General features: G+C 45.4%; 1 protein-coding gene across 2 annotated transcripts in view; it reads right to left on the bottom strand.

Moving 5' to 3' along the window:
• ADCY2 (adenylate cyclase 2) overlaps positions 1-12489 on the bottom strand; it is a 268653-nt gene extending 256164 nt beyond the window's left edge. For both annotated transcript variants that reach the window (XM_086609061.1, XM_086609062.1), the window contains exon 1: positions 12259-12489. In XM_086609061.1, the coding sequence (XP_086465187.1) occupies positions 12259-12489 (231 nt within the window). The remainder of the gene's footprint in view (positions 1-12258) is intronic.
• Between the last annotated feature and the right edge of the window lie 1988 nt (positions 12490-14477).

The following is a 14477-nucleotide window of genomic DNA, read 5'->3' as shown; positions in this document are numbered from 1 at the left end:
AAAATAAAAGGGGACAATAAAAAGGATCACAGAATTTATCAGGATTAATATAAAGTTTCAATAATGCAGGCCAAGAAAAGAGCTTGAAAAATCATTTTTAAGAGTATGAAAATAAGTAGCATATTCTTTTTGAAACTCAATCAGGAGTTGGCAGCCTGCTAAACAATTTCTAAGCAAACAGATGATCCAGGTGTTAAAAAGAACAGTTAGAGAGAAGCAGAATGTAGCAGAAAGGGTTGGGGTTTTTTGGTATCTGTGTCCCGTGTGGGGTAATTCTCATTCCAGAATATTCTATACAGGGGGAACACATCAGAAGATCTGTCTCAAATTGAAGCACCAGTGTAAGGCATTACAGACAAAAGCAAGAACATCAAATGTAAAAAGAATCACCACAAGCAGACTGGGTTCACCAGAAAGGGCCAATGGGACTCAAAGGAGAAAGAGCTAAAACCGTAGTATCAAGAAACCTCCACCCAAAAGCGCCCCAGTATCCAAAGGCAGGAATGTGATGTGATGCCGGTCTCTCCAAGGATCCTCCTCGAAGACTAAGGGAAGTACCAGTAGGTTTGATATCTATCTCGGGTAAGTTTGTTAAAAACAAAGGTCCCAAAGTGCCCACAAAAGTTCTCAGTAATCCTAGGGTATAATTTGTTCAGCATATCCATAAACAATTTGGGAAAAGAGGTGAACAGCAATCTCATAAAAATAAGGGCCAACTATGAAGAATTACAAAAAGGTCTCATAAAAGTCACTACTGAGCAAGAAAATGGCAGATGAATTTCAGTGGAGAGGTATGTGACATGGCGCAGCTCAGACAAAATGATCTTAATTCTGTACTTATGACAACAGGGTCTTGGTTGACTATTAATACTTAGAAATTGAGATATCTGGTGTTTATCATCAGTAGATCCATGAAAACATCACTTTGGTGCTCACTAGCAGTCAAAAACCAACACAAAATGCAGAACATGGGAAAAGAATAAACAAGAGAGAACATGATGATGCCAACTCAATGCATGATGAACACCAGAAACAATTCTGGTCCTACCAGCACCACCACTTCCAAATGTATACAGAAGAACTAGAAAAGGTAGGTTTCCAAGGATGGTCAAAGCTGCCAACACAGTGGCTAGATACCGATGGAGTAACGTTTGTTTTTAATGTTTCTCTTGTCCGCCCAGACTGAGCCCAACTGTCCTTCAATATGGCTTTTTTGAGTAGAGTATTTAAAGGTAGCTGTCGTGGTTTTGGACTGAGGGTCGAGACAAGAACAGAGAGAACCCCCACCAACCATGGTCTCGGGCAAAACATAACTCGGCTTTTCTTAAAAACAAAACAATTTATTAACAGTTACTTAACAAGAGACAAAAGGGAACGAAAACGGTTACTTGAGAGGAGAAAGAGAAAACAAGGCCAGATCTTAAACACAACAACCTCCCCACTCCCCTTTCCTTTTGTTCCCGGCTCTACCTCCCCCGCAGCGGCGCAGGGGCACAGGGAATGGGGGAGTGCAGGTCAGTTCATCCATGATGTTACTGCCGCTCCTTTCTTAAAGGAGAAGGAGTCCTTACACCATTTTTCCCTTGATTCAGTGGATCCCCTACTCACCAGGAAAAATCCTCAAACTTTTCCAGCATAAGTCCTGCCCGCAGGATTGCAATCCTTCCCCATGGATTGCACCAGTTCGGGCTTTACCAGTCTCGGCCTCTTAGGGAGCTGCTGCCACTCGCATTGGCGTGGGGCGTCCCACGGACTCCAGATGCCTCCACGACCTTGTCGCGCATTCCATGCCCATTATTAACAGTACCTGGTCGTGCATCCCCTGCTCCACGACCTCTCCTGGGCTCAGGCATCTCTTTCCCAATGTGAGTTTCTCCATGGGCCGCGAGTGGGTCTCTGCTCCGCCGAGTGCACCCTGGCTGCAGGGGGGCCGCCTGCCATCTTCACACCAATTTTCAAGGGAAAACTTCAGCTCCAGTACACCTCCTCCTGCTCCATCTTGACTGACCTGATCGTTGTGGTTGTTTTCTATTAGATCTTAATCCTCTCTGGGGGAGCTCGGCCCGGCGGGCACTCCGGGAGCGAGGCGCTTCCCGAGTTCCCCCATGCGCCTCCCCCAGCACCATCTTGAGCCCATGGCACCGGCCCAGGCCCGAGCAGCCGCCCTGCCGGGGGCCAAGGAGCAAGGGCAGCGCCCTCCTGCCCTCTCCTCCTTCCTGGGCCCAAAGACCCTTTCCCGTCCCTTTGTCTCAACTTAAATAGGGCAATTCGCAGAGGCGTCAATTTGGCTCAACTCCCCGGGGGGGTGATGGGACCCAGGTCTGGTGGCACAGGGAGCAAATCCCCTCCCCTGCCACCAGAACACCCCCCCACATCAAACTATCACAGTAGCGTCTATCTCAGACCAACAAGGAACAACCTCCATTTGAGCTGCCTGCATGCAAGCGAGTAGCCAGGGAACTCCACGAGCCTGTGACTATTCCTACTGTATCACATGCCATGGGACAGAGGAACAGACACCTATCCCTGCCAAAAACATAATTAGCAGAATGAGAGTTTGTGTGCTTGCATATTTTATATACATAAACATGCCCTTTGCCAAGCCCATGCACCCAACCTGAACAGTGAGCAGCTTTTCCTATTTCTTTATACATCCTCATTTGCCACATCCGCAGTTTTCCCTCTCTTGATTTATTTTCCATTGATTCACATCCTCTCACCTTGTTAATCACATGTCATAGAAAATACATTAGTCCATACATCCATTTATTTAATCAGCTGGGGTTCAGAGGGCCCACAGCAGGTCAGGGAACATGAACAGGACTGTCATGTCTTTTGGTCATCCAGCACCATCTCAATCTTCTCTCAGGCTGGTGAATTACCAAAAGTAGCTGTACTTTAAGATGTTTGGCAGCCTACAAAAAACACGATGGTCCATCTCAGTTACTAGTGGCTACAACGCTCAACTGGTGCACTTATAAACTTGTCCTGCCCGATGACACTGGCTGGTAGCCAAAGAAGATAAACCATGTCCCAGAGAGCAACGGCAGTTAATCACATCCAGCTTCGTGAAGTGTCCGCTTCAGAAGAGGGCTGTGACAATACACAGCAAAACGAGCAGAAGTTTGTACTTGGATGAAACTAATTATTTCAGGCTCCAGAGCTAATTAGCACCTACTCATATCATTTAGATTATTTTTAATGTAAATGTAGTAATAATCCTTCTTGCATGTTCTATTCTACATGTATTCATTTTGAATTTCTCTCCAAAAATGTGGCTAATAACTTAGTTTAGCTTGTTTTTCAGATATTCTCAAAATCCTTCCTCTTCTTATTATCAAAATAGTCTTAAAGCAACTCTCCAATGAATACAACTACTATGTATGCAACATCCCAAAACGTGGATACATGAAGATAAAACAAGTAAAACACTCATGAAAAATGTATGCTTTGCAGATAAATATATCTAAAATATGTCATTGTTGAAAGAGCTCCATCAGTTAAACATTATGGGTAATACATTACTTCGTAAGACTCAAAGACTGTTTTTCAGATTAACTACACTAACACATACTAAAAGTGAAATTACGGCCTTCCTTGTACCCATATAGACCCATGGAAGTCAGAAATACTGAAGTACTCATTCAATTCTTTGAGCTATTTAATACTGGCAGTTAAATACTTTGGCTGTCACTTATAAATTGAAGCTAAAAGGTGGCTTTCCCTCACCACTTTACTCCTGACATAATAACTTGAGAATCTGGCTGTAATCAAGAAAAAATGTCAAGATGGAACTTGCTTAAAAGTAAGGATCACAAAATTTGAACCAGGGAGCACAGGAGTTTCATTCAGCATGTGATGAAACAGTGCTCATTTTAAAGGTCTGTTTAATGAAGAAAAAGGTAAGCTCAATCGGTTCTTTTAAAAATACATTTTGCAAGAACATTCCACAGATTTAACATAGCGGCATAATAAAGTAACATGAAAAATAGTTTTAATATTGAAAAGTCACTACTGTCATTGTGTAATTACTTTTCAAGTTTTTCCTAAGGTTTTGTAATTACTTACTAAACATAGTTGTTATTGCAGAAAAGGTTCTTAAAGTTTACTCCCCTAAGGACACTTTCCACACTCTCCTAGTCTCTCAGTTAAACTGACTTCAAACTAAAGAGATCTCTTGTTTCATTTTTGACTCCAGGATCAGGCTCACATTCTGCAACAGGAATTACTTCTGTAATGATGAAGCTGAGGGCTTATTTAACCAGTACTGTTATATCATTTCACTAAGGCACAGGTAAGAAAATATTAAAAATCAAAAAAAACAAAAACAACCTGATAAATTGTTCTAGTGGTAAAGATATTGTGTCACTTGAAGAAGCATCTCAAATTCCACCATCTGAATTCAGCCTTGCCGGAAAAGGACCTGGAGGAATCTAGTCTTCCTAGGATTTTCCTGAAGGGCTGACAAAGTACTAGTAAATTGGAGACATGGATGGGGAAATTTTAACTCGAATGGAAGGACGGCAATCCCACTTATCCAGTCAGTGGGCAGGTCCACTGTGCACACCATAGCATTCGGGTTCTTTAAGAGGTCCCACAACACACAGTTCAGCTACTGAGGAGGCAGGTAGGAGAAGCAGGCTCTAACTACTTTTGCAAACCCCAGTTAGAGGCCCTGAAAAGCCGTTAGTCCACATGGGATCTCATGGCACTATCCAGTGATCAAACACCAGACTGCTTACACCTGAAGCTAAAAGGGAAACACACGGGGCCAGAGCATGTCTTACCCCAGCTACCCTCTGACACACATCTTCCAGGTTAGAGAAACTTCAAAACTAGAACCACGGATGGTGGAAGAAGGGATGCCTAGACAACAGACCTGAGGGCAAGGCGGAGAGGCCTGTGGTGATGGGTTCTGCCTTCTCTGCTTCTCCCAGACACAAGCCTGGAACAGGTTCTTACCAGGAACAGCAAGGGACTTTTATATCACGTAGGCATCACTAAGAACAAGAGTTCTGTTTAGAGACAAATATAAAGAAAACATTTCCATACAGGTTGGAGAAACAGACAACTAGGAGGATAAGTGTAGAGACAGCTTCACACTCCTCTGCACAGATGGTGCAATAGTCCTTTGAATTTTCAGCATCTGAATAAGGTTCCGTGTCCGGAGGTTGCTTATTCAAGACACAAAAATAGAAGATCTGGAGAAGAGAATGTGTGGAGCTGTTTTGTTGGGTTTTTTTTTTCAATAGGATCAGGAGTGATGCTCAAAGAAAAAACAGAAGGCTGGGATAATTCGCTTATTTTGAGGTCCAGATCCCCAAACCCAAAAGTTTGTTGACATCTTCTCATCATCACATATCAATAAGGCTTGAGCTGACTCAGTTCTTTCTGACATATGCAGAAGCCACTGTGGCAGCACTTAGCTTGTTCGGGATCACAGCTTGGCTATGACTGGGAATGTAGGCACAGGGTGAACGCTACAGGTGTTCAGCTGCACTTTGTTCCCACGATGCTGGCACACCCAGCCACCCAAGAGATTTGCAGATCACTTCTATCTGTGTTAAATGTCCATGCTGCTATCAGCCTGGAGTAATGCATGGCGCAGTCTGGAAGATTCCAGTGACTGCTACCATTATAACGAGGAGAAGTTTTCTTATTCATAGCATAACCATAGGGACTCTGATCTCTGGTTAATGTCCTTGATCTAGGAGACCTCTTGAAGGCTCAACCAAAGAAATCTATTCACCATTTTTACAGGAGTTTTAAGATCCCCACAAATGGGTCAGATATCTTTGTCCACAACTCCATGCTGCTATCAGCCTGGAGTAATGCATGGCGCAGTCTGGAAGATTCCAGTGACTGCTACCATTATAACGAGGAGAAGTTTTCTTATTCATAGCATAACCATAGGGACTCTGATCTCTGGTTAATGTCCTTGATCTAGGAGACCTCTTGAAGGCTCAACCAAAGAAATCTATTCACCATTTTTACAGGAGTTTTAAGATCCCCACAAATGGGTCAGATATCTTTGTCCACAACAAGGAACTTGAAACTAATTTTAAAAATTCTAAGCAAGATAACCAGACATGTATTCACAGGTCCATGGCAGATCCACTACGAAGTTGTCAATACACGATTTGTGAATCCACATACCTGGCTTGATGCTGATAAAGACAGCAGACAATCGTAGCCCAGTCTGTCATCTGTCTTACTCCCATTGCACCTCAGTAAACAACAGCTCTAGTCAGTATGTTATTTGTCATTTCTGTCAGCTGCAGTAATGACTAGGAGTTGTGGATCCAATGTTTCGAGTCAAAATTTTTAACATTAAATAAGTTTTCCATTGCCAGCATATCTACAAAATTTTAATTTATTACGATTATAGTTCAAGGCTAAGGATTTTTCCAACATAGCCCTTCCTATGGTTTTATCCAGTTCTTATTCAGCATTCAGGTTATTCGGTATGAAGGATGAAACAGAGGTATGCAAAGTGACATTGCCACCATCACCCCATCATCTTGATGGCCCTCTGTTTCCAGGCTTGTTAGGGACCGACAAATGAGACAAGCTCTCAGCAGCATTAAAAGTAACCACAGATGCACTGGGAGTGTCATTAGCAAATGAAACAAGAAAAGGTCCAGACTGATGCAGTTCTGAGGAATGAAACCAGCCACAACGCTAGGCAATTGCTGCTTCAGACAGGAAGATGCAGCAACCTTTACGGGCCTGACTGAAGAGGAAATGCTGGCTACAGAAGTCATGCTCAGACAACCAAAGATACTACTGGAAGGAACATTTGGCAGGGACAGCAATATCCTAAGACTATATCAAACAGCCAGCAACTATAGCTGGAAGAATATACTGTACTATTATGGTGCCTAGAGGCAAGAAAAATATTGGAAACATAGGATTTCATAGGGGGCTTGAAAGCAAAATAGTATGCTCAATTATAGCTGGAATTATAGAAAGAAAAGGCATTATAAATACACTAATGTTTGTTTTGAATTCTTTCTCATCTTGGTAGTAGCAATAATCTGGCAGAATGAGCTTAAGAGGTAGAATACCTCCTGGGCACAACCACCACAGCATCACGCACACAAACAACTGTATCTGTGCTTGTCCTTCCATTAGTGAGGATTTTCCTTCTTTATTACCTTTGCAGTGACTTAGCTTTCTTTTTGGGGGAATGGATATGCTGAAGTTTGAAAACAGTATAGCAGATGCTTTGGCTTACTTTCAGTCTGCAAGGATTCCAAGGAATGCTTTCAGACTTTGGCTATTCTTGGACTTTGGGAAGACAGTTGGTGCTCTTGAACCAAAAAAGCTTTAAATTGCACAGGGCTAATCTCAAAAGATTTCCTAAAATTGAGAGCACAAGTGATCTTACAATACAGCTGTACTATTCTATGCAATTAGGTTATAACAGAGCATCTCATGAATAGGGATATAACATCACCACAACATCAGTGTGGTGACCTTTTGGTGTAGACAGATGAATTTTTCAGATACAGAGTACTGATGAGAACATTACCAGAGGTATGCAGCAGATGCCCTTATTCAGATACCTAATCACTTAAGACACTGCGATGAGAAGGATGGAACACATCTTCCAAAGCTACTTTTCCACATGGACTTTTCCCCCTCCATTTCAGAATGAGATTCTGATCATGGAAATCTGGAAGGGTTTGGCCGATACCCAGTTTTTACCAGAAGCAGCAAGGACTTCTTTTAGACAGAGTGAGGGAGGAAGGATTTGCTCTCATTCTGACCAAGGGCTCAGAAAAATGGCACACCCCAGTTCAGGCCCCAGGAGGCTTACAGGACTTTTCTGATTCTCTTCTTTTTGCGCAGAGACAGTTCCCTGCCAGCCAGGTTGTCAGCTAAAAAGTTTGAGACAGCTACCTCTGCTTCCATGAGGGATCAGCTGAAGGTAAATTCAGTCAGACTGATGCCAGAAAACCATTTCCTGCAGAATGTCCATCTTCCATGTTGCAGGAACACCTCCTTAGTTAATTGTAACCCCCCCTTTAAGAACAATTGCCTACTTCCACTTTTGCTACAGAAGGTATTTGGACATGTCCATGTTGTAGGTGTGCAGCCAACCTTGGATTTATGAATCCGTAAAATGGTTCAGGAATCATATCTGAGCCTACCAGCATGATCATGAACTTTTCAGGAACTTCAAAGAAATAGTTGAGAGGGATAAGTCACATCTCTGCTCCACAGAGAATCATTAGGCAGCTAACCCACAGCCATCTCACAGTGCTTCAGAAGAGGGAAGGCATCAGAATGCCACATTGTAGAAGCCCTTTTCACTTAACACATGCTCCGCTTGGCCAATGACACCGTCAAGAAGCGTGCAACTCCATGCCAACATCAATGCATCGACAACCACATCTCAAGAGCTTTACAAGGTCACATGTAGCAGCGAGAATTGGGGAGACAGATAAGGGCTATAGTGTTAAAGGTAAACGCTTCACAGAAGGCTGGCAGTCTTTGAGCGCAGGACATGGGCCAGTCTAAAAGAAACCACATGTGCATCTGGCAGCAGACTAGTGGACTCTGAGTTTTGGGAAAAGGGACAAAAAGGAGATATTGACAGACTCGAGTCTGCTCCCACTTAACACCACAAGTGCTAAAAGATTCTGGTATTTCTTAACCGTAGTTTTTTATTGAAGCCTGTGTCTATCAACGGGGCACTCTTTATGTCTAGAAAACACATGGGCAAAGAAAAGTTATGGCCTTCCAATAAATTGTACAATTTGGGCATCATCTCTGTTTTCAGTCAGAGTTTTGTTTAACCATGTAAGAAACAAAACATCACAACTCCAGATATTTCAGACATGCTTGCGGTTTACGTTATGAATTTTAAAATGGCATTGTTTTTCCTCCAACAAATTGCTGTTATAACAGATATGCTCTGGCCAGAGACAAAACTGTTCGAGACACCACTAGAAATGGTCTTAAGTTTTTAGTACGAAAAAGGAAGAGGGGGGCAAGTAACGAGTTTGTCGTAAATACTATATTGAAAGAATAAGACAATAACCAGACAGAAAATGAAGCTGACCTCTGGCATTTCTAAGCACTAGAAGGCTTTCACAGGTTTGGGAAAATAATTTACTCTGTCGATTAAAGCAGCAGCTAAACAGGGATGACTGATCTCAGTTTGCCAATTTTCAGTTCACGCCAGGCACAGAAAAATACAGAGGATGCTTTGACACAGGAAATTCAAAGGTTGATACTACCGCTACATTATTTAAAACTTCAAACTCTGAATGGTCATTTTTCAAGCAGACTTTAGGAGTCTTCTATCTCATGTTTGAGAAGATAGAGTGCTTAATTCCAAAGGTCAAAATCACAATATTTTTCTGAAAAAAACAAAAGCAAAATCTCCCAAGCAACCCCTCTCAGTAACGACTGCAGTACATTGTCTGAAAGAAAAGTAATCAGATTTCCAAGCACACTTTGTAAGTAATCTTGTTTACTGCAATTTTGCAACAGCTTTTATAAATTTTTCATCTGAAATCAGGAAGGCTACAGCTCGTATTCTGACAGGTTGAAATAGCTGAGTAAGTGGAATACATCCCTGTGTGGTTGGCTGTGTTTGGGAACACTTAAGAATACATTGCCAAAAAAAAAAAAAAAAAAAGGCAACTCATATCACAGTGATATATTTTAACAACTGAATAAAAAATTAAAATAGAAGGAAAGCCTCTCACTTCCACTGGTTTCAGGGTTTTTTTAAGAAAGCTTAGAACATAAAAATGGTTCGTGCTTCACGAATATCCATTTTTTTCTGAACAATATCTGATCCCTTGTACCACGTTCTAAGCTCTTCTTTGAAGTACAAGTGAGTGTTATGGTGAGTCATTTTGGAGTTTTGTTTCCACAACGGGCTTAAGTAATTTTCAGTGAAATCTTAACTGCTTTGTACAAAATCTGAAGGAAACAACTGTTGAGAAAGATTTCCTTTAACTTCAAATACACAGCACAGACCTACACAGAACTACCCCACTTCAGGTCCATCGTGCTTCCTTTACAGAATTAAATCTTTTGTCAAAACAATCGTGTACATACTAGATGTGCAAAATAATGACAAGGATATTATTATTGGCTCTTGTGGTTCAGACACTTATAACTGTTTGCCCTTTTGTATCATCGGGCACCAAAAAAATTACTAAGATTCCACAGCTATATAGAAAGAGTATTCTTTATTCAGGTGCGGGAGAAACAGTTCTAAACCTTCAGGAATATTTTAATCCCAAATGCAACCAGAGCTAGACTATAATAAACGGCTTTTAGGTGAAACTCTGGGCAGGACTCCAAAGGATTCTGCCCAACATCCTGTGGCTGGAAGTCCGTATAGACAAGCTTTCTTTCTTCCTGAAGTAACTTTCATCCGTTGACTGGAAACTTTTAAGGATGAACCCCACCTCTCCACTCACCCGTCCACTTGTTAGCCACAGGAAGATAAAGGCTCAGGAAAAAGGTTTTAAAAGCACTTTTTTTTCCTCTTCCGGTATGTCTGGAATTCCAAATGCAGACTCAACTATAAAATTCACTCTTTCTGAAGCAGTAATGCCTGGCGAGACTCAGCCAGTTCACAGTTTTGTTTCCATAACGTTCAGCAGTCCTTCGATCTGGGCCCAGTGTTATGTCACTGTTGTTACTGTGAACGATTTACCTCAAGAAACAGAATTACAAAAACAAGCATGTGCAACTTGTAAACAATCTGTAGATCGTACCATGACCGAAAGGTACAAAATTTAGTGCTAAACACTGTCAAGCCCAAATTCTGCCACCTTGACTGTAGGCGAGTATCATGTAGGCCTCCATAACTAACTATGCCTCAGCCTTAGTATCTGATGGACTTCCATTTCCATCATTGCTCCCTTCAGCCCCGACGGACAAGCACCCAAGTTAATACACCAGAATGAGAGGAGGTGTCAAACCTGTATTTTGTACACAGAGCTCCAAAATTGAAACATTTAGGAATTAAACAACTGAATTATGAGGCATCACCATTATTGGCTCACCTTAGCTCTTTTATGATTGTTCTGTATTTAGTAGGAATGGCACTTTAAACAAAAAGCTCAAAAAACAATTAAGACAAATACTAAAACGAAATAAACCACCAATTAACTCTAAGTTTAGCTAATCCTGCAAGCAGTTCCTGCAGTTTTTAAGACAAAAGTTTGGACATAACAAGCAAGAAAGCAGGATTCTTCTCTGTCAGTTTAAGCAAACACTGTTATGTGCAGTGCCTCTAGAAGGGAATGCATTAGATTATACTAACCTACTCATCCTCGCTCTTAGAGATCACTAGCTCTATACAATGAGCACTAAGCTTTCCAGAAGACCATTAGAAGATTTAAAAAAAAAAAATATAAAAAGTCTAAGACCCCTCAAACCCCCATTCTTCACTTCAGAAGTATACAGCAACGCAAACAGCCTGCCTCTAATCATTAACAGCAGGAAAACTCGGTAAGGAGCAAGAATTTTACTGCCCTCTGCAGCTTTTCCTTCGCGTTCAGCGCAAGGGCAAAACGCCACAGATTTCTGGGTGAGATAAACGGATACCGACTGTCATCTGCCGCTGTGACATATTTTCGCTCCCGAAGGCTGGAAGCGCCGCACTGGACAGGCAGAAAAGGTATCCGACCCACCAAACTTCACCTGCCTTTAAAGCAAAGGCTGCGCTGCCCCAAAAGCTTTCTGGAGAAAATGGGTCAAACGCTAGAAAATGGTATAAGGGGGGGGGGGGGGGGGGGGGGGGGAACAAGGCGGGAACGGCCCCTGCTTACTCGCCATAAAAATGTTACTTGGGATACTGGTAGGGACTGCATTTTTGTGCAGCGATTTAAACCCTGCCACTAAAAAGGCCAATTCGGCGAAGCTGCCAGTTGGAAGGGAGCGGAGCCAATGAATTTAGTGAATTAAACTCGATGCGCTTGTTGACTCAGTTTTCGCCCCATCAGCCGCGCTGCCGCTGTTCCAGAACATCAGGTAGCAAAGTTTGGGCGGGGGGTTCCCGGGCCCCGCAGCCGCCGCCCGCCGCCACCCCGGCGCCTCCCGCCACCAACTTTCCTCCGCAGGAGCATCGGCACCGGCTCTCGCCCGCCCCGTCCCGTCCCGCCCCGCCCGGCTCGGCTCGGCTCGGCTCGGCGGAGGGCGCCGGGTGCGGGGATGCCAGCCGGGCGGCGGAAACGGGGATGCCGGGCGGCGCGGGTCCCACACTGGGAGGGCGTCTCTTACCAGCCCGGAGGCGAAGAAGACGGCGAGCAAGGCCAGGCAGGCGCCCATCACGATGAGGAGCAGGAAGACGATGAGCGGGTGCTGCTGGCTCATGCAGTAGTAGGACTCGTAGAGCCAGTCCCGGGAGCGGGACTGCTCGCCGCTCGCCCCGCAGCCGCCGCCGCCCGCCTGCTCTGCCCGCTCCAGCAGGTAGCGGCGTCTCCTTCTCATCATCATCGCTTCTTGCCACATCGGGCAGAGCCCGCGCAACTCCCTCAGCGCCGCTGCCGCCGCCGCCGCCGCCGCCGCTGCTGCAGGAGGCAGCCGGGGAGTGGAGCGGGGCGCGCTCCCGCGCGGGAGGCGGAGAGGAGGAGCCGCGCCGGCGGCGGCGGCGGGAGCGGCATGGTGCGCCGGGCGGCCGCGGCCGCCGCGTAGCCAGCCCGGGGCTCGGTGCGCCTCCGGGAAGCGCCACCCCGCACGCACATGCCTTGCCCCGCTCCTCCGGCGGTGGGGGCGGGAGGCTCGCTCCTCCTCGCCGGGGAGGGGAGCGGGCGGCCGCCCAGAGCGAGCGCCCAAGGGCGGCGGGAGCGGCAGGCGCCTCGCCGGGCGACCGCGAAGGCGGCCCCTGCCCTGCGCCCCTCCGCCCCGGCGGATGCCCGAGGGTCAGGGGAGCTGCCGCGGTCACCGCTCCCCGCCGCCCCCCTCTGCCCGGCCTCCGCCGGGAGACCTCGCCGTCCCCCCAGCCCCCCCGGAAGGGTCCGATGCTTCCGCAGGTGCCTCTCCCGACAGCGACGGGAGCCGGGGGGCGCGTCCTGTGCGGCGCCCGCGCCCGGCCCGGCTGCCCGCGGGGACGCGCCTTCCCGCGGGTGCGTGGCAGCACCTCCCGACGCAAGAGGGAGATACCTTGGAAAATGCCTTTGACATTACTCCCACGGGCGAAGGGCTTGGCAGGTCTGTTCCGCTGGGTGCCTTTCCGGCAGGCTGAATCTCCTTTTTAAAGATCATACCTCGCTTTTTGTCAAAAACAGACGTTCAAGTCAGGAAGCAGCCTAACATAGTTATCCGCAGCTTTCCTTGCTCTGAAGGAGTTAGTTACTGCTAACAAAGCAGACGCTTGAAACAAACTGGAATGTTTGTTAGTTTCCCTAACAAATCAGGCACTTCAAACAAACTGGGCACGCAATTCACTATAGTTACCGATCCACCATGTACAGCATTTACCAGTTGTGTGAGCACATGCATGTGGTTCTTCTTCCCCAGCCCACTGCCTCCCTGAATGTCCGTCCTCACAGGACAAATCACTCTCTGCCCTCCCTGACCCGCTGCCTGGCCTCTGCTCTTGCTTCGCCACATCCTTTATCTCCAAGGGGATGCAGGGCTGCCCAAGCTCCCCATGGAGAGGAAGAGACCAAAGTGACATGGATGCTACTGGACCTAAATGTCCCAAGGGTGGCTCCTGGTGACTGGAGTAATGTCAGGAGCAAGAGAGACCTGGGAGAACAAAAGGTGAAAAAACCAGAGTCACCATAAGTGGTTCATAATAAGTGAGAGATTTGGAGCTGAGGGCCAACCATTAGCCAGGTGGAAGAGAAGGCAGGTAACTAGGATGATATGGAACAAAACTGTCTCTTTAACGCCTAATGCTGCCTTCTTTCTCTGCCACTGTTAATGTTTTTATCCAGAAGAAGAAGAGGTGCATCAACCACCAGCGTTAACAAAGCAGATAAACCCATAGTACATATAGCTCAGAAGCCTTGTCTGCACTTCTTCGATTCCTCAGGTTTTAAGCAAGGATGAGGCCTGAGCTTCCATGCCTGCTGTTCCTCTCAGCTGCCTGGAAGGAAGAAAAGCTTTTGCTCTTCCTTCCCCTGAAACGCTTGCTGGGGCAGAAGAGATAAGGAAGATGTGGAAAGTTACAATTGCGCCCACTGTTCTGGGAGACAGAGGGTGAAAAACTCTCAGAAGCAGCAGTGATAAGATTGAAGGATGAACACAAATGTATGTGGGGAGAACATTCTGGCAGAATTAATTGCTGGGAAGGAGTTAGTAGAGGTGGGTGTGAGAATTTTTGCAACATGAAAAGGCTTTACTTGCAGTCAGTTAAAAAATCGTGGAGTTGGCCACCCTCACTGTCACACACATATATACAATGGGATAAGCAAGAGGAGTTTTAAAAAAATAAAGAGACAAATCAGAATTACAATATAAAACTTCTTTTAAAAGCAGGTTGCAATATCTGG

The sequence above is a fragment of the Tauraco erythrolophus genome, chromosome 3 (assembly GCF_009769465.1).
Source record: "Tauraco erythrolophus isolate bTauEry1 chromosome 3, bTauEry1.pri, whole genome shotgun sequence".
Classification (NCBI taxonomy): Eukaryota; Metazoa; Chordata; class Aves; order Musophagiformes; family Musophagidae; genus Tauraco; species Tauraco erythrolophus.
This window is presented reverse-complemented; position numbering and strand designations above follow the sequence as displayed.